This window comes from Phyllopteryx taeniolatus, chromosome 14, assembly GCF_024500385.1.
Source record: "Phyllopteryx taeniolatus isolate TA_2022b chromosome 14, UOR_Ptae_1.2, whole genome shotgun sequence".
NCBI classification, from domain to species: Eukaryota; Metazoa; Chordata; class Actinopteri; order Syngnathiformes; family Syngnathidae; genus Phyllopteryx; species Phyllopteryx taeniolatus.
In genome coordinates this window covers 2,892,115-2,913,162 of record NC_084515.1, presented here as the reverse complement: position 1 = coordinate 2,913,162, position 21,048 = coordinate 2,892,115, and the positions used below count along the sequence as shown (strand labels likewise).

Sequence of the window (21,048 nt, the reverse complement as noted above, 5' to 3'; positions counted from 1 at the left end):
TACTCGTGTACTGTATACTGAGTATCTTCAATAATATTCTCGTCAGGTCATGTATTTTAATCAGTCAGGTCAAACCAACATTACATGACAGAAATATTGGGTGCTAACTTATTGTAATTAAAGTACTGCGATTGGCTGGCGACCAGTTCAGGGTGTACCCCTCCTCTCGCCCGCCGATAGCTGGGATAGGCTTCAGCACGCCCGCGACCCCAGTGAGGATAAGCGGAATGGAAGACGAATGAATGAATGAATATTGTAATTTAATTACTTCACACACACCAAAATTTTAGAGCATGATTCGACAGAACGGCGGCGTGTTTACGTACAACAGACAAATTCCTTGTGTTTTTTGGACATACTTGGCAAAATAAAGATGATTCTGATTCTGAACAGTTAGTGCTAGCACTAGCTTGCTAGGCTACATAACGTTTTGTTGGCTGCTTGTGAGCCGTGTCGTATTAAAAGTACGTGAACATACCTCAAGCAGCGGTGACTATCACCACCACACGTTTTTCCCCATTTTGTTCTTTTTTGACCAACACAATAGATGCGCGATCCATTGTTGTTGTCGTGGTCATGGTAAAAAGTGTATCCGGTCGCGTTTGAGTTGACAAGATAAAGCCGAGTGATCGTAAAAGACGGGATGCGGTGGTATCGGAATACAAGATTTTATTGCAGTAGTCTGACATCGTGCAATTGTGAAAAAAAAAATTGTCTTGTAGTCTGAACCACGCGTTACGTGTTGTCTGTCCCATACCGCTGACGTTTTTTTTTTTTTTTTTTTTTTTTAAATAACTATTGGCGGTCAGATATTTTCAGTACTACGTCAGAAGACACGCGACAAGGAAGTTACCGATCAAGCTAATCAGATCAGTGTCAAGTCTAATAACTGAATGTCAGGTTGTTGATTACGCTCGTTCAGGCATATACAGCCAATTGAAGGTCATCCTGTGTATTGCAGAATAAATTGCAATGTACCCACCTTGTCCAGAACCACGTCGTTGATAACAGGCAAGCCTTCGGGTTTGTTCAAGCTGGCACTGATGAACTGGAAGCCCAGTAGGAATGTTCGGTCGTAGCGTTTTTTCTCTTCGGGGTTTATTGGCTTCCATTGTTCTGGGAGATGATCAAGACAGATTTAATGGGACAAAAAGAAGAATGCAAAAAAAAAAAAAAAAGCCAAGTCAGAATTTTCTGATTCCAATTAAAACAGATGAAAGATAACATCTTTACGACAAGATGCTGCCCCGCTGTATTTACTCCATTTGTTTTACGGCCGCCATTTTGACTTGCTGCGCATACGCGTGGTAATGTACACAACAACAATTGAACATTTCCTGGTTGTCCTACCAGATATTTGGATTGTGTTTTAATGTATTTTTATTTCTTTTATCCATGTAATTGTTTTTCTGTGCAAAAAAAGTTTGCATAAATGAACAAAACCTCAGAGTAAACTACCATAAATTTCATTTAATTTTAAGGACAAATACTACATCGGGATATAAAATTACCTATACCAGGCAACATAATTGTGTCCATATCGCACAGCACTATTCATGAGCAGCTACACATTCATGGGTCCATGTGAACAATTTCTTTAAAAAGGCCTTTAAAATGCAGAATATAGTGTGCGTTTAGTAATTCCATCTCATTGCAACATTATTTTAAACATTGAGGAACAAATGAAGTATGAATCCACAAACTAAATCTGGTCTCTCTCAACCTTTGAACCAAGGCACATATTTTACACAGCCAAACAAATATAAAATACAGAAATAATCATCTTGTCTCAATTTAATAACAAATTAACTTGAATTAACTATGAATTTTGGTCGTGTTTAGTTAAACACAAAGCTATTATTCTGTTGTATGTATGGGCAAGAGGTGGATACACAGGTCAAATGCCACTTCTGTCATCTAGAGGAAGAGCATTTAATTGTTCTATCAGTCACTACCTCAATGGCGTAAATAGATGACCAAGGATATATTTGTAGTAAATTAATAATATTTTCAGATCAATTGCGTGAAATTGGACAATTTCGCACAGCACAGGTAAGCACTGCTCTCTGCCAGTACAGCACAGTCATAATCTACCTTCTTTGTACTGGTATTTCTTGTCAGTGGAATCAGATTTGGATTCCGGTTCAGCGTTCTGCTTGTCCTCTTTCTCCTCCCAGGTCTCATCTGCCACCTCAGCAGGAGGTTCAGATGGAGCAACAGGGAGAGTATCTGCCTGAGTGGACGAGGGCTCCGAGGCAGGCTTGGCATCCTGTTCCTGGAGTGAACAAAACAAGGACCAGACAATAACAAGGTTTGTCTTCCAGAGAACACAGTGTTTTGAAACAAAGCGACCCCCAGTCTTGTTGCCCTGTGGCTTGCGATCTTTGTTTTTGTTCTACGTCTTGCTAATACAAACCTCTGTGAAGGCATCTAGGAGGTCTCCAATAGCCTCCTTCTTGTTTATTTCCTTCATGTTCCTCCTCTTCTTTGGCACAGACGTAGCAGCTTCAAGAGGAGGAGGACAATGTGCAAGTAAGTGTTTGATGCAACACACAGTGTTCCTCCACTACATTGCGGGTCATCGTTCGCAACCCAGCTAAATCACAGATTTGTAAGCGATCTTTTTTATAGCCATTTACAGTATATAGGGACTTCCGTGTTTAATTGTTTTCTTCTAATTCTTCCAAAAATGCAAATCTAGAATCAGGCACCTTCACGCAGCGGTGAGGACAACTGGAAGAAATGCAGCGCAATTGAGAGCAAGAAGTAGAGGCAGAGCAGGTCCCCAACTGAGCTTCAGTAATGGTCATTATTATATATATGCCTGTGAGTTATGTCATAAGTTGTTTGTATGCGTTACTGCTTCATGTGTGTTTAAGTAGCATTTGTTAAAAGGTTTTTAATTACTGCAACATTTATTCTAACTTCCATTAGCCCTTCTATGGTGTTTCACATGATATATTTGCATTAAGCTAGCAGACTTTTGTTAGACGAAATATAGTGTTCCCTCCTATGCGAAGAACTGTGCAAGCAAGAGAGTGGTAAAAGGTGCAAAGGAATACTTTAAGAATGTGTTTGAATAAGTTTAAATGTGTTTAAAGGGTGTGGGAGGAATACAACTTTTAAAATGTTTTTAAATTGTCTCTATATCGCAGATAATCATTTATTGCAGGTGGGATTGGAACGCCTGCAATAATCAGGGGTTCATTGTCTATTTAGATGAGGTCATATATAACCTTACCTTGCATAGCAGATTCCTCTGTAGGAGAGTTTACAGAGACAGGAGGAACTTCCTCACTTTTTGCCACCTTCACCACTTGCTGTTTTTTATCTTCCACCACCAACTCCTTCTCTACCTCTACCTCCTCCACAACTGGCACTGCAGTTTTAGACACAGGTGTGGATTCCTGAGATTGAGAAGCATCTGGCTGGTCACAGGTTGTAGTGTCTTCCTCGCAGAGTTCCTCCACATCCTGAGGAAGGCCGTTTGAGAGAGGAGGCTCTGCTGGTTCCGGCGGTGTGGACTGGGGTTCGGGCTTGGGAGTAGCATTCTGGGTCGGTGAAGCAGCGGGCTCCTGCACCAAGACTGGAGGCTGAGGCGCTTCAGTTGTCATCTTTTTAGAAATGTCCTCTGTTTCCGTACCAACACGGGGTAGTACTTCTGCAACTTCAGCAACAGGCTCTACTGTGGCGATCGCCATGGGCTCTTCCTTTTCTTCCACCACCCGCATTTCCTCAACTTGTTGATTTTCTAGCGTCTTCTCGCACAAAGCCGAGGGAGCCTGCGGTTCCTCTTCTTGTGCCGTCGAAGGCGACGGGCAGACTGGAGAGTCTACCGTGTCACCAACGTTAGTGTCGACTTCATCAACTTCCACCACGGAGGCTGCTGTAGTGGGAGGGAGGAGAGCGGGAGCTGGCTGTTCCTCTATCAGTTGGGTCGGCACCTCAGGAGCCAGGTCAGGAGCTACGGGTTCCAATTCTGCGGCTGGCAAGTTCTGGTTGTCTGCTTCCTGTGCGGCCTCACATACAGGCTCGGTGTTTGCAGTGGGAGGTGGTGGAGGGGTCTCAACACTTCCAACATGCTCTACGTTGTCATCTGGGTAGAGGGGAAAACAAAAGGGAGATCAGTGACTAAAACCATGTTGCATTACGCATTATCCAGAATTGAGAAAAGGCACACACCTCGTCTCGTGACTGTCGTAACAGGTGGAATGACTTCACCGTTAGTCTGTGCTGGTCCGGCTTCTGTGATGTTGGCCTACCATCACACACAGTTAACATTTAATTACTCAGAAGAAGAGAGAGTTCATTACAAAATTTAATTCATGCAAAATTCAAGCTGTTTTTTTTTTTTTTTTTTTTTTTATTTATTTTTTTTTTTTAAATCAGAAAGACCATCAAAAAGTCATTTTTGATGCTCTTTGGATAAAAAGAAAAACAATCCCACTATTTGAGTGTATGCTTTTCTTTGGAGGGGGGGAAATGTTTTATACTTTTTTTTCCCCAAACAGTGAGATTTTTAATTAACCAGTGTTTATTACATGCTTATCATAGGAACCTATTTTACTTCACTGATTTCCAGCTGCTTTATTAGCCACGTATCAATCAAGATAGAATATGATCATGATCAGGAAATTAAGGTCCGGAACACTATCGGCAGTAGTGGAAGTTCACAGCTGATCAACCGGTAATAAGTTGTTGTTGCATATCTCTATGTATTTAAAATATGAGTAATTATGTATTACCGAGTCAAAAACGCAATAAAATGGCTAATAGGAAAGTAGTAATTTTTGTGACGCGGTGACATACACGTCAGTATACTCTGACCACGGGTGCAGTTTTTTTTCAAAATTACATCCATCCATCTACCGCTTATCCGAGGTCGGGTCGCGGGGGCAGTAGCTTTAGCAGGGACGCCCAGACTTCCCTTTCCCCAGCCACTTCATCCATCTCTTCCGGGGGGATCCAGAGGCGTTCCCAGCAGGCCAGCCCATGGATGTAGTCTCTCCAGCGTCTCCTGGGTCTCCTCCCGGTGGGACGTGCCCGGAACACCTCACCGGGGAGGCGTCCGGGAGGCATCCGAATCAGATGCCCCAGCCACCTCATCTGTCTCCCCTCGATGTGAAGGAGCAACGGCTCGACTCTGAGATCCTCCCGGATGACCGAGCTTCTCACACTCTCTCTAAGGGAGAGCCCGGACACCCTGCGGAGGAAACTCATTTTGGCCGCTTGTATCCGGGATCTCGTTCTTTTGGTCACGACCCACAGCTCATGACCATAGGTGAGGGTAGGAACGTAGATCGACCGGTAAATCGAGAGCTTCGCCTTTCGGCTTAGCTCCTTCTTTACCACAACGGATCCATACAAAGTCCGCATCACTGCAGACGCTGCACCAATCCGCCTGTTGATTTCCCGTTCCATTCTTCCCTCACTCGTGAACAAGACCCCAAGATACTTGAACTCCTCCACTTGGGGCAGGATCTCATCCCCGACCTGGAGAGGGCACGCCACCCTTTTCCGACTGAGGACCATGGTCTCAGATTTGGAGGTGCTGATTCTCATCCCAGCCGCTTCACACTCGGCTGCGAACTGCTCCAATGAGAGTTGGAGGTCACGGCTTGAAGAAGCCAACAGAACCACATCATCTGCAAAAAGCAGAGATGCAATACTGAGGCCACCAAACCGGACCCCTCTACGCCTCGGCTGCGCCTAGAAATTCTGTCCATAAAAGTTATGAACAGAATTGGTGACAAAGGGCAGCCTTGGCGGAGTCCAACACTCACCGGAAACGAGTCCGACTTACTGCCGGATATGCGGACCAAACTCTGACTCCGGTCGTACATGGACCGAACAGCCCGTATCAGGGGGTTCGCTACCCCATACTCCCGAAGCACCCCCCACAGGGCCACCCGAGGGACACGGTCGAACGCCTTCTCCAAGTCCACAAAACATGTAGACTGGTTGGGCGAACTCCCATGCACCCTCGAGGACCCTGCCAAGGGTGTAGAGCTGGTCCACTGTTCCACGGCCAGGACGAAAACCACACTGCTCCTCCTGAATCTGGGATTCAACTTCCCGACGGACCCTCCTCTCCAGCACCCCTGAATAGACCTTACTAGGGAGGCTGAGGAGTGTGATCCCCCTGTAGTTGGAACACACCCTTCGGTCCCCTTCTTAAAAAGGGGGACCACCACCCCAGTCTGCCAATCCAGAGGCACTGTCCCCGATGTCCACGCGATGTTGCAGAGGCGTGTGCTGACCAGGACAGCCCTACAACATCCAGAGCCTTGAGGAATTCCGGGCGAATCTCATCCACCCCTGGGGCCTTGCCACCGAGGAGCTTTTTAACCACCTCGGCGACCTCAACCCCAGAGATAGGAGAGCCCGCCTCAGAGAACCCAGACTCTGCTCCCTCATGGGAAGGCGTGTCGGTGGAATTGAGGAGGTCTTCGCAGTATTCTCCCCACCGGCTCACAATGTCCCAAGTCGAGGTCAGCAGCGCCCCATCCCCACTATACACAGTGTTGATGGTGCACTGCTTTCCCCTCCTGAGATGTCGGATGGTGGACCAGAATTTCCTCGAAGCCGTCCGGAAGTCTTTCTCCATGGCCTCACCGAACTCCTCCCATGCCAGAGTTTTTGCTTCAGCGACCACCAAAGCTGTATTCCGCTTGGCCAGCCGGTACCCATCAGCTGCCTCAGGAGTCCCACAGGCCAAAAAGGCCCGATAGGACTCCTTCTTCAGCTTGACTGCATCCCTCACCATTGGTGTCCACCAACAGGTTCGGGGATTTCCGCCACGACAGGCACCGACCACCTTACGGCCACAGGTCCTGTCGGCCGCCACAACAATGGAGGCGCGGAACATGGTCCACTCGGACTCGATGTCCCCCGCCTCCCACGGAACATGAGCAAAGTTCTGTCGGAGGTGGGTGTTGAAACTCCTTCTGACAGGGGATTCCGCCAGACGTTCCCAGCAGACCCTCACAATACGTTTGGGCCTGCCACGTCGGACCGGCATCTTCCCCCACCATCGGAGCCAACTCACCACCAGGTGGTGATCAGTTGACAGCTCCGCTCCTCTCTTTACCCGAGTGTCCAAGACATGCGGCCGCAAGTCCGATGACACGACCACAAAGTCGATCATCGAACTGCGACCTAGGGTGTCCTCGTGCCAAGTGCACGTGTGGACACCCTTATGCTTGAACATGGTGTTCGTTATGGACAATCTGTGACGAGCACAGAAGTCCAATAACAGAACATCGCTCGGGTTCTGATCGGGGGGCTGTTCCTCCCAATCACGCCCTTCCAGGTCTCACTGTCATTGCCCACGTGAGCATTGAAGTCCCCCAGCAGAACGATTGAGTCCCCAGCAGGAGCGCTCTCCAGCACCCCCTCCAAGGACTCCAAAAAGGGTGGGTACTCTGAACTGGTGTTTGGTGCATAGGCACAAATAACAGTCAGGACCCGTCCCCGCTCCCGAAGGCGGAGGGAGGCTACCCTCTCGTCCACCGGGGTGAACCCCAACGTACAGGCGCCGAGCCGGGGAGCAATAAGTATACCCACACCTGCTCGGCGCCTCTCACCGTGGGCAACTCCAGAGTGGAAGAGAGTCCAGCCCCTCTTGAGAGGACTGGTACCAGAGCCCAAGCTGTGCGTGGAGGTGAGTCCGACTATATCTAGTCGGAACTTCTTGACCTCACACACCAGCTCGGGCTCCTGCCCTGCCAGAGAGGTGACATTACACGTCCCTTGAGTCAGCTTCTGTAGCCGGGGATCGGATCGCCAAGGTCCCCGCCTTCGGCCACCGCCCAGCTCGCATTGCACCCGACCCCTATAGCCCCACCCACAGGTGGTGAGCCCATGGGAAGGGGGACCCACGTTACCCTTTCGGGCTGTGCCCGGCCGGGCCCCGTGGATGCAGGCCCGGCCACCAGGCGCTCTCCTTCGAGCCCCAACTCCAGGCATGGCTCAAGAGGGGGGCCCCGGTGACCCGCGTCCGGGCAAGGGAAACCTGAGTCCATAATTTGTCTTCTTCATACGGGGTCTTTGAGCCGTGCTTTGTCTGGTCCCTCACCTAGGATCTGTTTGCCATGGGTGACCCTGCCAGGGGCATAAAGCCCCAGACAACTTAGCTCCTAGGATCATTGGGACACACAAACATCTGTAAGCAATTTATTTTTAAGGGTAATGTAAGATGAGTTTGAAATGATATATTAAAGTGGCTGTGGATCATAGTTTGGGGTATATTTAGGGTTTAAACTACCAATATAGATATGTATAACCATTTTTGGGGGGCCAATAGCAACCTTAAAAAAAATCCTTTGCCCCACGTTCCACATTCATTAACAGCTATGTAGTACTACCATTAATGTCTCAGAGCTTGTTTAATTCTTACCTGTGGGGGAGTTGGTGTAGAGGTGGACCTTCCACCAGACATGATCTCCTCCGTGATATCTCGTCCACCCCGGGTGGGGTCTCGTATTCTGATCTATTGTTAGGAAAGGGCAAAGTATTGATTAGATATACCCCTCATTAAAAGTATGTAAAAATCCTGCCCCTAGTGATCAAAAGCAACTGACCAGTGTAAAAAAATAAAAATTAATTAAATAAGGAACTTTTGTTATTTTGAGGTCAAAGGGGAAAGTTCCACATTGAACAGACAATACACTTTTTCTCCATTCAGTTAGTGACCTCAGACAAGAGGTCCGCTGCTCTTTTGTTGGGACACACTACCGGTTTACGCTCCCTCTTTGGTGGGCCTTGTGGTGGTGCTGGTGGCTGCTGAGGAGAGGGGGCTGGTTGCTGTTGCTGGGCAGGGTTGATCATGACCTGTGCGGTCTGGACAGATGGAGAGTATGGCGTCTGAGCCGGGTAGTATGCTCCTGCTGCAAATTGGAATTTGACAACAAAAAGAAAAAGGTTAATCAACAAGCAAAATATTTGTTTCCTGTGATGATGATAGATACGAGTGTATGTTCTTTGTAAGATGAGATCAAATCCTAACACTGGTATAAAGTTATTGTAGTTGTCAATTGCTTATTGAAGGTTATAGTGATATTCCAAATTGCTAAAGGAAAAAAAGAGAATAGGATTCCATGACCTCAACAAGAGGTTTCTAAAATGAAGTCCACACAAATTGGGACATGGTCCGTCCTTTGTGATCAAAGCCAGCAAAGGCCGGATAATGGATCTCTGTAAAAGATAACCTTGTCGTGTGGGGTGTGTAAGATTAGGGATAGACCGATTACACTGAGTTACAAAAATTTCTTTTTTGTAAATTGGGTTTTTTTGCATCACTGAATCCGACAATGACATCCATCCGTTTCTCTTGTTCGGGTCGTGTTTTCACGCCAAGTTGTTGAGTTTATTAATCAAATGTTCCAAACTTTGTTTACTGTAAATTGAATAGGAGACACTGATACTAACTGTATATTGAATGTTACGGCGTCATTGCTCAAAATTCAGGTCATGAACCTCCATTTATTTTAATCTCTAAAGCAAAAATACACTATTGCCAATAGTATTCGCTCACCTGCCTTGACTCACATATGATCTGAAGTGACAATCTCTTCTCAATCAATAGGATTTAATATGACATCGGTCTACCTTTTACAGCTATAACAGCTTTAACTCTCCTGAAAGGTTCAGGAGTGTGTGTAGGGGATGTTCTGACCAGTCTTCCAGAAGCACATTTGAGAGGTCACACAGTGATGTTGAACGACAAGGCCTGGCTCTCAGTCTGCACTTTAATTCATCCCGAAGGTGTTCTATTATGTTTGTATCAGGACTCTGTGCAGGCCAGTCAAGTTCATCCACACCAAACTCTCGGATCCATATCTTTGTGGCCCTTGCTTTGTGCACAGCCATTTTGGAACAGAAGGGGGCCATCACCAAACTTGTTGGGAGCAATGAATTGTCCAAAAGCTCTTGGTATCCTTCAGTTTCTTTCACTCAAACTAAGGAGCCAATATTTTGGACAATCCCATGCCCCCAACTTTGCAGGAACAGTTTTTCCATTTCTAACATGGCTGTGCACCAGTGCTCAAAGCAAGGTCCATAAAAACATGGATGAGAGAGCTTGGTGTGGATGAACTTGACTGGCCTGCACAGTCTTTCCCTCAACCCGATAGAACACTTATGGAATGAATTGGAGCAGAGAGTGAGAGCCAGGCCTTCTCGTCCAACCTAAGTGTGTGACCTCACAAATGCGCTTCTGAAAGAATGCTCAAAAATTCCCATAAACACACTCCTAAAGCTTGTGGACAGCCTTCCCAGATTAGTTGAAGCTGTTATAGCTGCAAAGGGTGGACTGACGTCATACTGAACCTTATGGATTAGGAATGGGATGTCACTTAAGTTTATATCTAAGTCAAGCTAAGTGAGCGAATACATTTGGCAATATAGTGTACCTGTACTTGTAAACAAAAACGTGGCCATAGTCCAAAAACCTGACTCGACCTGATTGAGCAAAACCAAAGTGATATTTGGATTCAGCACATCAAAATTGTCCTAAATCAGTGAAAAAGTCTTTAACAAATTTGTCGTTGACCAGTGTTATCGGGCGGGGTGATTATTGCCGCCCATATTGAACATTTTGATGCATATTGGCACCCGCTTCGTTTTTTGTTTTTGTTTATTTCCCCGACGCCCCCCCCCCGCCCAAAAAAAAAGATCAGATGGCCGATAAGAGACCAATTTAAAACTGAGATTTTCAAGAGATTTGGGTGAAAACAATGGCAGAAATGAGATTCTTATCTACCTAAAGAAACACACCGTTTGTCGATTACAAAACCTTGTTTGTGGTGAACGCAGAGTTGGGCTGAGACACTCTGTGATTGTGATGTAAAAGGAATTTTAGCTAATTAAACAGGGAAACGTCCTTCAACAATCAGGCAAAATTTGAGCATCTACTCTCAAGTCAGCAAAGGCCTGATTATTGGCTGCCTCTGAACGATTATCTTGAACAATTATTTTGCGGGGCAGCACAGTGGACGACTGGTTACCACGTCTGCCTCACAGTTCTGAGGGCCCAGGTTTAAATCCAGTCTCTCTTGTGTGGAGTTTGCATGTTCTCCCCCTGCCTGCATGGGTTTTCTCCGGGTACTCCGGTTTCCTCCCACATTCCAAAAACATGCATGGTAGGTTAATTAAAGACTCTAAATTGCCCCTAGGTTTGAATGTGAGTGCGAATGGTTGTTTATTTATATGTCCCCTGTGATTAGCTGGCGACCGGCTCAGGGTGCTCCCCGCCTCTCGCCCAGAGTCACTTGGGACAGGCTCGAGCACGCCCGTGACCCGAGTGAGGATACGCGGTACGGAAGATGAATGAATTATCCCGTAGTGTTTTTGTTTCGTTTTCCCCCAGATGCACTTGGAAAATGCTAATCGACTCAGAATTGTATTTTTTATTTATTTATTTTATTTATTTATTTTTTTAAACAAGGAGTTGAACAGTTCAGGTGGTGATCAGTTGACAGCTCCGCCCCTCTCTTCACCCGAGTGTCCATAAAGTCGATCATCAAACTGCGACACAGGGTGTCCTGGTGCCAAGTGCACGTGGACACCATTATGCTTGAGCAAGGGGTTTGTTATGGACAATCCGTGCTGAGCAGAGAAGTCCAATAACCGAACACCGCTCGGGTTCTGATCGGGGAGGGCCGTTCCTTCCAGGTCTCACTGTCATTGCCCACGTGAGCATTGAAGTCCCCCAGGAGAACGAGTCCCCAGCGGGAGCGCTCTCCAGCACCCCCTCCAAGGACTCCAAAAAGGGTAGGTCCTCTGAACTGCTGTTTGGGGCATAGGCACAAACAACAGTTTCTGTTCATAACTTTTATGGACAGAATTTCAAGGCGCAGCCGAGGCGTAGTAGGGGTCCGGTTTGGTGGCCTCAGTATTGCATCTCTGCTTTTTGCAGATAATGTGGTTCTGTTGGCTTCATCAAGCCGTGATCTCCGACTCTCACTGGAGCAGTTCGCAGCAGAGTGTGAAGCGGCTGGGATGAGAATCAGCACCTCCAAATCTGAGACCATGGTCCTCAGTCGGAAATGGGTGGCGTGCCCTCTCCAGGTCGGGGATGAGATCCTGCCCCAAGTGGAGGAGTTCAATTATTTTGGGGTCTAGTTCACAAGTGAGGGAAGAATGGATAGGGAGATCGACAGGCGGATCGGTGCAGCGTCTGCAGCAATGCGGACTTTGTATCGGTCCGTTGTGGTAAAGAAGGAGCTAAGCCGAAAGGCGAAGCTCTCAAATTTACCGGTTGATCTACATTCCTACCCTCACCTAGAACAAGCGGCCGAAATGAGTTTCCTCTGCAGGGTGTCCGGGCTCTCCCTTAGAGATAGGGTGAGAAGCTCGGTCATCCAGGAGGATCTCAGAGTAAAGTCGCTGCTTCTCCACATCGAGAGGAGCCAGATGAGTTGGCTGTGGCATCTGATTCGGATGCCTCCCATACGGCTCCCTGGTGAGGTGTTCCGGGCACGTCCCACCGGGAGGAGACCCCGGGGACGACCCAGGACACGCTGGAGAGACTATGTCTTTCGGCTGGCCTGGGAACGCCTCGGGATCCGCCCGGAAGAGTTGGATGAAGTGGCTGGGGAGAGGGAAGTCTGGGCGTCCCTGCTAAAGCTACTGCCCCCGCGACCTGACCTCGGATAAGCGGTAGAAAATGGGTGGGTGGATGGATGGATGGAGCTGAACAGCAAAATTCACAACAGATGTTTTAATCGTGAATGGACTAATGTCCTCGTTCAGAATTATTTAAATAATTCCCTTCATCATGCTGTTGACATTTTTACATCATGAGACCAAGACGACATAATTGATCAACAGTAACATCGTCAAATAGGATGCTCTCAGAGGGCAGTGGCCACTGATCATCATCGGGTTGTAACAGAAATACAGAGACTGGAAAAGTCACAGAAAGGCATAATTTTATTGGTCGATTATGGATAAAACACCTGTTGTGAATTTTGCTGTTCAGCTCCTTGCTAGAGAACAGCAAAACATACTAAAACATTGAACAACAGTTGGACATGCGTATTTTAAAAGTTTAGTCTTACTAAGCTCACCTGTTAGTACATTTTAGGCTCATCTTGGAAATTTCCAACAGCACAACATCCCTTACTTTAATAATAAGTAAGTGTATATTTTAACAACACTTCTTGTGACCAGTAGCAGCGTGCATGCAGGTCCATTAAAAAGTGATCCACAATGACAACAGTAGAGACAAGAGGAGCCACTTAAGCCGGCCAACACGCACGCACGCACACTACTCACCGGGGTAGCGCTGGGAGGTGAGAGGAGCACCGTGGAGAGAGAGACGGCCGTTCTCTCGGCCGCCGCCTCTCCCCCCACCACCCCGCCTCTCCCTCGCAGCAAGAGAGGGCTCTGAACCAACGCGGCAAAAGGAGGGAGGAGCGAGGGATGGGAGAGGAAGGAAGGAAGGTAGGAAGGAAAGAGGACAGGAAGAGACAGATGCAGAATGAGTTATTGAGAGGATTCAGAGGAAGCGGGTGTTAAAAAGGCCCCATGAAATGAATTGTTCTTGCCTGACAGTATTGGCTGTCCTTTTATAGTGAAGTGTATTGGAACTTCTCTCGAATCATGTTTTAGATGCTTTTATTACTTATTCAAAACCTAGCTGTTTCAAGTGTTTCTGCATTTCCTAGTTTTACAGCTTTTAGGACCGCTGGAAGAAATTTCAGGACAGACTTAAAATGCACTAAAACCTTTACAGGCAAAATTGAACCTCTTTTGACTGTTAAATTATTTTATTTTTTTTTACTTTTTGCACAACTTTTTCTCTAACAAGGAGCTGAATGGCAAAATTTACAACAGTCCCCCCAAAACTCTTAACAGTCTCTCTGTAGCTCTGTTACAACCTGCTGATGACACACCTAAGCTCAGTGGCCACTTCCCTCTGAACATCCTGCCCGAAACCTTGTACAGTTAATCATTCATTGCGGGCGTGCTGGAGCCTATCCCAGCAATTTTCAGGCGAGAGGCGGGGTACACCCTCAACTGGTCACCAGCCAATCGCAGGGCACATATAAACAAACAACCATTTGCGCACACATTTACCCCTAAGGGCAATTTAGAGTTCTCAATCAACCTACCATGCATGTTTTTTGGGGGATGTGGGAGGAAACCAGAGTGCCCGGCGAAAACCCACGCAGGCACGAGGGAGAACAGGCAAACTCCACACTGGCGGGGCCGGGATTTGAACCCAGTCCTCGGAACTGTGAGGGAGATGTGCTAACCAGTCGTCCAGCGTGCCGCCCTGACAAGTACAATCTATCCAAAATGTTACTGAGTAAATGTCGTGCATTACTACCCACCTATGCAAGTGTTGAGCAAAAAAATATATGTACATGCAAGTATTGTCTTGGTCTCATGATGTCAAAATATGACCAGCATGCTAACATAACCTGGATATGTATTGGTTCATTCATGGATCAAACACCTGCTGTTAATCCTGTCACGATAATTACTATATCAACTAATCGTTTTCTGGACTTGATAAATGGTCATTGTTGTGGTAACCCAGTCTGTGGATCACACAGTGAGCCGACAGAGATTGACGACTGTGTCATTAGCCACTAGTGGGCTCATGGAACGCCGGTGGATCGGTACGCTTGACTGTATTGGCTCCATCCAAAACTCCACAGCCTTGCATCATGTGCAGCACGTAGATTCACACAACAGAGACACTTAAGGGAAAGTTACCGCAATTTCTTGAGTATAATGCACACCCCATATATAATACGCACCCCCAAAGTTCACCTCAAAATTCTGGAAAACCCTTCTACCTATGTATAATGCATTTTTACAATGCATGACTTTGCTTCTACCCGTATGATCAAAACAGGATGATCTGAATTTTCAAATAATTATTCTTAAGTTAAGCACTTTATTTGAACATGTAATACTTTATATACTTGCTCTTATTTTGAAATTCACAGCCCTACTTTTATTTAGTAAACGAGAAAACACAGTTGCTCATATGTTTGATTACCCAGGCAGAATTTGTAAGATGGGCACACTTCTTTAAAGAAAAGATGAAGGGGTAGGCGAAACACATTGAATTTTATTTTAATGGATTTCAAGTTAAAAAGTCAAGCATTTCAGAAAAGCATTATCATTAAACATAACCATAGAGAAAATGATGCTTGTTGTTCGGTCATCAGTCGCATTTTAAAAAATTTAATAAAATTTCACAAATTCTGCCAAGATATGTAAACTTATGAGCACAACTGTACATTTATGCAGTCATACATACCCCTATCATATTGGAATGAAAGTGTAGGCTACACCTTTTTCATAACCTCTCGGTGGGGGTATATTAGAATGAAAGTGTACATCTTTCTCATAACCTCTAGATGGCGGCATACATTTATAAAATGTGAAAGTTTTTTTCACATTCCCCTATACCCATGTATAATGCACACTATTCACTTTTTTGACGTTTTTTGGGGGGGGAAATGTGCATTATACACGAGAAATTACGGTAACAGTTTGTTGTGTTCACTAGCTAACGAGCTAGCCTGCAAGCTAATGAGCTAGCGAGTTAAACAGCTGGCTCCACCACGGCAAAGTCGTTTAAACGTTACCGCCTCTCTGAGTTGTTGTGTAGGTGAATCCCCAATTAACACTAACGCAGGAACGTTAACTGTTTATTAAACATAACCTCAGTGCCACGTTATTCAATGGGGAGAGATACAGCGGCTGAAATAAGTATTTAACGTCACCATTTTTCTGATTAAATATATTTCCAAAGGTACAATGGACGTGAAAATTTCACCAGATGTTGGAAACAATCCAAGTAATCCCTACATACAAAGTAGAACAAATAAGCTCAGAAATTGTGTATAATAATGTGAAATGAGAATATTGAACACACACAAGTGGTATTTATTTAATACATTGTACAAAAGCTTTTGTTTGCAATGACAGCTTCAAGACACCTCCTGTATGGAGAAACTAGCCACATGCATTGCTCTGGTGTGATTCTTAAAATCTTTTCCGTTCCGTGGACTTCTTTTATGGACCTAGAGTTTCAGTTCTTTCCATAGATTTTCAATTGGATTCAAGTAAGGTGATTGGCTGGGCCATTCTAGCAGCTTTATTTTTTTTTTTTTCTTTGAAACCAATTCAGTTTCCTTGGCAGTATGTTTTGGATCATTATCCTGCTGAAATGTCCACCCTCATTTCATTTTCATCATCCTCGTAGATGGCAGATTTTTGCCAAGAATGTCTCTGTACATTTGGTCATTCATCTTTCCTTCAATAATGTCAAGTTTACCAGTACCATTTGCTGGAAAGCACACCATGTTCCCATCTCAGAACTTCACTGTTGGTATGGTGTTTTTAGGGTGATATGCAGTGCTATTTCTACTCCAAACGTGGTGTGCATTACAGGATCCAAAGAGTTCAATTTTGCTCTCATCCGACCAGATATATTCTTCCAGTATTCAATTGGTTCTTCCAGTATTTAATTGGTTTGTCCAAATGTTGTTCAGCAAACTTTAAATGAGCTTTGACATGCTTTTTGTTCCCCAGCGATGGGGTCTTGCGTGGTGAGCGTGCATACAGGCCGTGGCGGCGGAGTACAGTACTCACCGTTTTCCTTGTGACAACAGTGCCTGCTAATTCCAGGTCTTTTCGAAGCTCTCCACAGGTGGTCCTTGGCTCTTGGACAACTCGTCAGATTATTCTTTGCACTCCTCTGTCAGAAACCTTGCGAGGAGCACCTGATCGAGGTTTATGGTGGTATGATTGGCTTTCCACTTACGTATTATGGCCCCAACCATGCTCACTGGAACGTTCAGAAGCTTAGATATGAGTCTGTAAACAATGGCATCGTTATGTTTTGCAACAATTAGTTTGTGATGGTCCTGAGACAGCTTTTTGCTCTTAGCCTACATGAGATGTGTCTTGACTCACACCTTGGCAATGAGACCTTTTTGTAGGCCATCAATTAGGACTGAACCAGCTGATATTCATTGGCACTGACAAGGGGCTGGATTGCTGTTTCATTATTGATAGATTTTAGGTGTTGTCTTGGCTTTCCATGCCTTTTTGCACCTCCCTTCATGTGTACTGTTTCTTCAATACTTCTTCCCTGTGTCATTTCACATTTTTACACACAATTTAATTTCTGAGTTTATTTGTTCTACTTTCTTTATATCTATGGATTACTTGGGCTTTTCTCCAACATCTGGTGAAATTTTCAGGTCAATAGCACCTTTGGAAGTAAATTTAGTGAGAAAAATGGTGACATGTTAAATACTTATTTCAACCGTTGTGTCTCAAAATTATTTGCATGTTTTTCAGATCCATAAATATATCAGAGATTTACACGTTTTTCAAAGCCACAAATATATCCGCAATTTACACGTATTTTTTAATGTTGTGTGTACATTTATCATTACTGATTTGTAAATATTCAATTCTGCTTGTGAATCGTAGAAGATGCGTTTTTGGATCAGCGGGCAGTTTCAAGTTGAAAAGATTCACGTGTGCGAATGCCCTCGCTCCCTCCGACAGGCGGAAGTGTTGCTGTCTTTGTTGAGAGGACAGACTACATATATACAGTGCCACCAGAAAGTATTCACACCCCTTCTCGTTTTCCATATTTTGCCATGTTACAGACTTATTCTAAAGCCGATTTGAGTATAGTTTTCTTTTATTAAAAAAATAAAATAGAAAAAACTCACATAAAATATCCCATAATGACAAAGTAATCATTTTCAGACATTTGTGAAAATTTATTTTTTAAAATTAAATAGTGAAAGCAGGGAGCAGGTTGAGGAACTGTTAGAAAGGTGGAGGCATGCACTGGAAAGGAGAGGAATGAAGATTAGTCGAAGTAAGACTAAGAGGGGTGGAGGGGGAAGAGTGGGACTATAGGAAGAAGAGATATCAAGGGTGGAGAACTTTAAATACTTGGGGTCAACAGTCCAGAGCAATGGTGAGTGTTGTAAGGAAGTGAAGAAACGGATCTAAGCAGGTTGGAAAGCGTGGCGGAAGGTGTCAGGTGTGTTGTGTGACAGACGAGTCTCTGCTAGGATGGAGGGCAAAGTTTATAAAACAGTGGCCATGATGTACAGATAAGAGACAGTGGCACTCAAGAGATAAGAGGAAACAGAGCGCGTGGTGGCGGAAATTAGTATGTTGAGGTTCTCTCTAGGAGTGTGCAGGTTGGCTAGATTAGAAATGAGCTCAGAGGCACAGCCGAGGTTAGATGTTTTGGAGACAAAGTTAAGAGAGCGCAGACTTCGATGGTTCAGACACGTCCAGAGGAGAGAGAGTATATTGGTAGAAGGACGATGAGGATGGAGCTGCTAGGCAAGAGAGCTAGAGGAAGACCAAAGGTTGATGGATGTAGTGAGGGAAGACATGAGGGCAGTTGGTGTTAGAGAGGAAGATGCAGGAGATAGGCTTACATGGAAAAGGATGACACACTGTGGCAACCCGTATTGGGACAAGCCGAAAGGAAAAGACGAAGCAGAAGACACTGCCAACACAACAAAGGACTTCATCAGGGTGGAAAAGTGGAATGTCTTAAGGCCTCTTTATACTCCTGCGCTCGCGCGGCCGACAGCACCCGCATTGCATCACGTGACCGAAGTGGGTTGCGCTCGAGTATAATAAAGGCAACCTGCGTGTGGGATAGCCGCGTGAGTATGAAGAAGCCTTTAGACTCGTCAAGTCAATCACCAGACATTAACCCAATAGAGCATGCATTTTACCTCTTGAAGAGGAGACTGAAGGGAGAACCCCTCAGAAATGAACAAGAACTGAAAGAGGCTGCAGTAAAGGCCTGGAAAAGCATTTCAAATGAAGAATGCAACAGTCTGGTGAAGTCAATGGGTCTCAGGCTTGATGCAGTTCGTAAGGGTTATGCCACCAAATATTAAATGTTATCCACTGTAAGTTAATTTACTAATGTATGCAATACTTTTGTTCACTTGAAAAGTGGGTGGTTTCAAACAAAAGGTGCTCTGTCCTGAATTAACACATCTAGCTGTAAATACCATGAAATAAAAGCTGGAATTCTGAACTTTTGTCTCATATTCATCTTTTGATCTGAAACCCAAATGTCTTAAGTATGCAACAAAAACAAAGGACTTGACCTTGCCGTTCCAAACATTTTGGAGGGGACTGTACTTCTGTATCTAAAAAATTTAAATTGTGGATATATTTGTGGATTTGAAAAACACCTGTAAATCGTGGATATATTTGTGCATTTGAAAAACTTATAAATCACGGATATATTTGTGGATCTGAAAAACACGTGCAAATAATTTTGAGACCTATCTCTCCCCATATTATTCAGCCAGTAGTTAACTACAGCGAACGTCACCATATTTGATTGACAGGTGAAAGGCTTGCTTTTAGCAGACCAACCACACAATAGCCAAGTTTACATGCAGACTTTTGTCATTCAGATTGAAATAATTTCGATTCAAGATCTCTGCTCAACTGTTTACATGTGACGTGATCTATTCCAATCGGGTGTATATATGATGTGCACCACATTTAATCGGAAGAGTCGTGTGACATGCACACTTTGTCGTGAATGTCACGTCATTTATCAAGATGGAGGTCTGTCGTCTGTTCAGCAAAGTAGTTGGAATCGTTCAGATACGTTTTTTTTTTTTTAAATTTTTTATTAAAAGGTGCCGTATTTTTACCACACCAATTTTTCCTTGTATTTGGGATATCAGTCTCTATGGTGCTTCAGTAAACGTGAAATATGAATCAAAATCGTCCACGCATTCCTGAGTTCCAGACGTTTTTCTGCAGAGGGGCCTGAAATCAGGTGATTCGAATTTCTTGAGCTTATCTACGTCACGAGCGAAGGGCTCACCCTTCCCTTTCTGCCCCGAGCCAGCGCTGTCAACATCACAAGTTGGTTTTCTCCACGGAGGCAACCAATCAGAAAAGGGGGCGGGCTTAGCCAAATATTGACAAAGCGGTTACAAAACTGGGTCAAACAGAAGCAGCCGTCAGAGGGGCCTTGTATAGACACTCGTATGACAAAACCTACGTGGGTTTTTTTTTTATGAAATTGACACTTTTATAGTAAATGTTAGAGGGTCACTCTATGGAGGTTTAAATAGTCAAAATATGGTACCTTGAAATGAAAAAAACAAATACAATTTACAGTGGGTACGTAATTTTTCACTATTTGTTATATTGCAGCCATTTGTTAAAATCATTTAAGTTATTTTTTTCCCTCATTCATGTACATACAGCACCCCATATTGACAGAAAAAAACGGAATTGTTGAAATTTTTGCAGATTTATTCAAAAAGAAAAACTGAAATATCACACAGCCATAAGTATTCAGATGCTTTGCTGTCACACTCATTTAACTCAGGTGCTGTCCATTTCTTCTGATCATCCTTGAGATGGTTCTACACCTTCATTGGAGTCCAGCTGTGTTTGATTATACTGATTGGACTGGATTAGGAAAGCCACACACCTGTCTATATAAGACCTTACAGCTCTCAGTGCATGTCAGGGCAAATGAGAATAATGAGGTCAAAGGAACTGCCTGAAAAACTCAGACAGAATTGTCGCAAGGTCTGCTGCACCTACAGTTCCTAAGAGCACAGTGGCCTCCATAATCCTTAAATGGAAGACGTTTGGGACGACAAGAACCCTTTCTAGAGCTGGCTGTCTGGCCAAAATGAGCAATCGGGGGAGAAGAGTCTTGGTGAGAGAGGTAAAAAACAACCCAAAGATCACTGTGGCTGAGCTCCAGAGATGCAGTCGGGAGATTGGAGAAATTTCTTGAAAATCAACCATCACTGCAGCCCTCCACACCCTGCAGCCTCTCCTCAGTGCAAGACACATGAAAGCCCGCATGGAGTTTGCTAAAATAAAAATAAAAAATGAAAAACACCTGAAGGACTCCAAGATGGTGAGAAATAAGATTGTCTGGTCTGATGAGACCAAGATAGAACTTTTTGGCCTTAATTCTAAGCAATATGTGTGGAGAAAACCAGGCACTGCTCATCACCTGTCCAGTACAGTCCC

General features: G+C 44.8%; 1 protein-coding gene across 14 annotated transcripts in view; it reads right to left on the bottom strand.

Moving 5' to 3' along the window:
* eif4g1a (eukaryotic translation initiation factor 4 gamma, 1a) overlaps positions 1-21,048 on the bottom strand; it is a 64,956-nt gene that overhangs the window by 24,411 nt on the left and 19,497 nt on the right. For 5 of the 14 annotated variants that reach the window (XM_061798540.1, XM_061798539.1, XM_061798541.1 and 2 more), the window contains 8 exons: positions 13,279-13,389; positions 8,695-8,888; positions 8,399-8,491; positions 4,183-4,258; positions 3,242-4,096; positions 2,417-2,505; positions 2,095-2,275; positions 983-1,116 (listed from right to left, as the gene is read on the bottom strand). In XM_061798540.1, the coding sequence (XP_061654524.1) occupies positions 983-1,116; positions 2,095-2,275; positions 2,417-2,505; positions 3,242-4,096; positions 4,183-4,258; positions 8,399-8,491; positions 8,695-8,888; positions 13,279-13,389 (1,733 nt within the window). Of the gene's footprint in view, positions 1-982; positions 1,117-2,094; positions 2,276-2,416; positions 2,506-3,241; positions 4,097-4,182; positions 4,259-8,398; positions 8,492-8,694; positions 8,889-13,278; positions 13,390-16,620; positions 16,769-21,048 lie in introns of those variants that run through there. The other 9 variants (XM_061798548.1, XM_061798552.1, XM_061798549.1 and 6 more) reach the window with 4 other exon arrangements.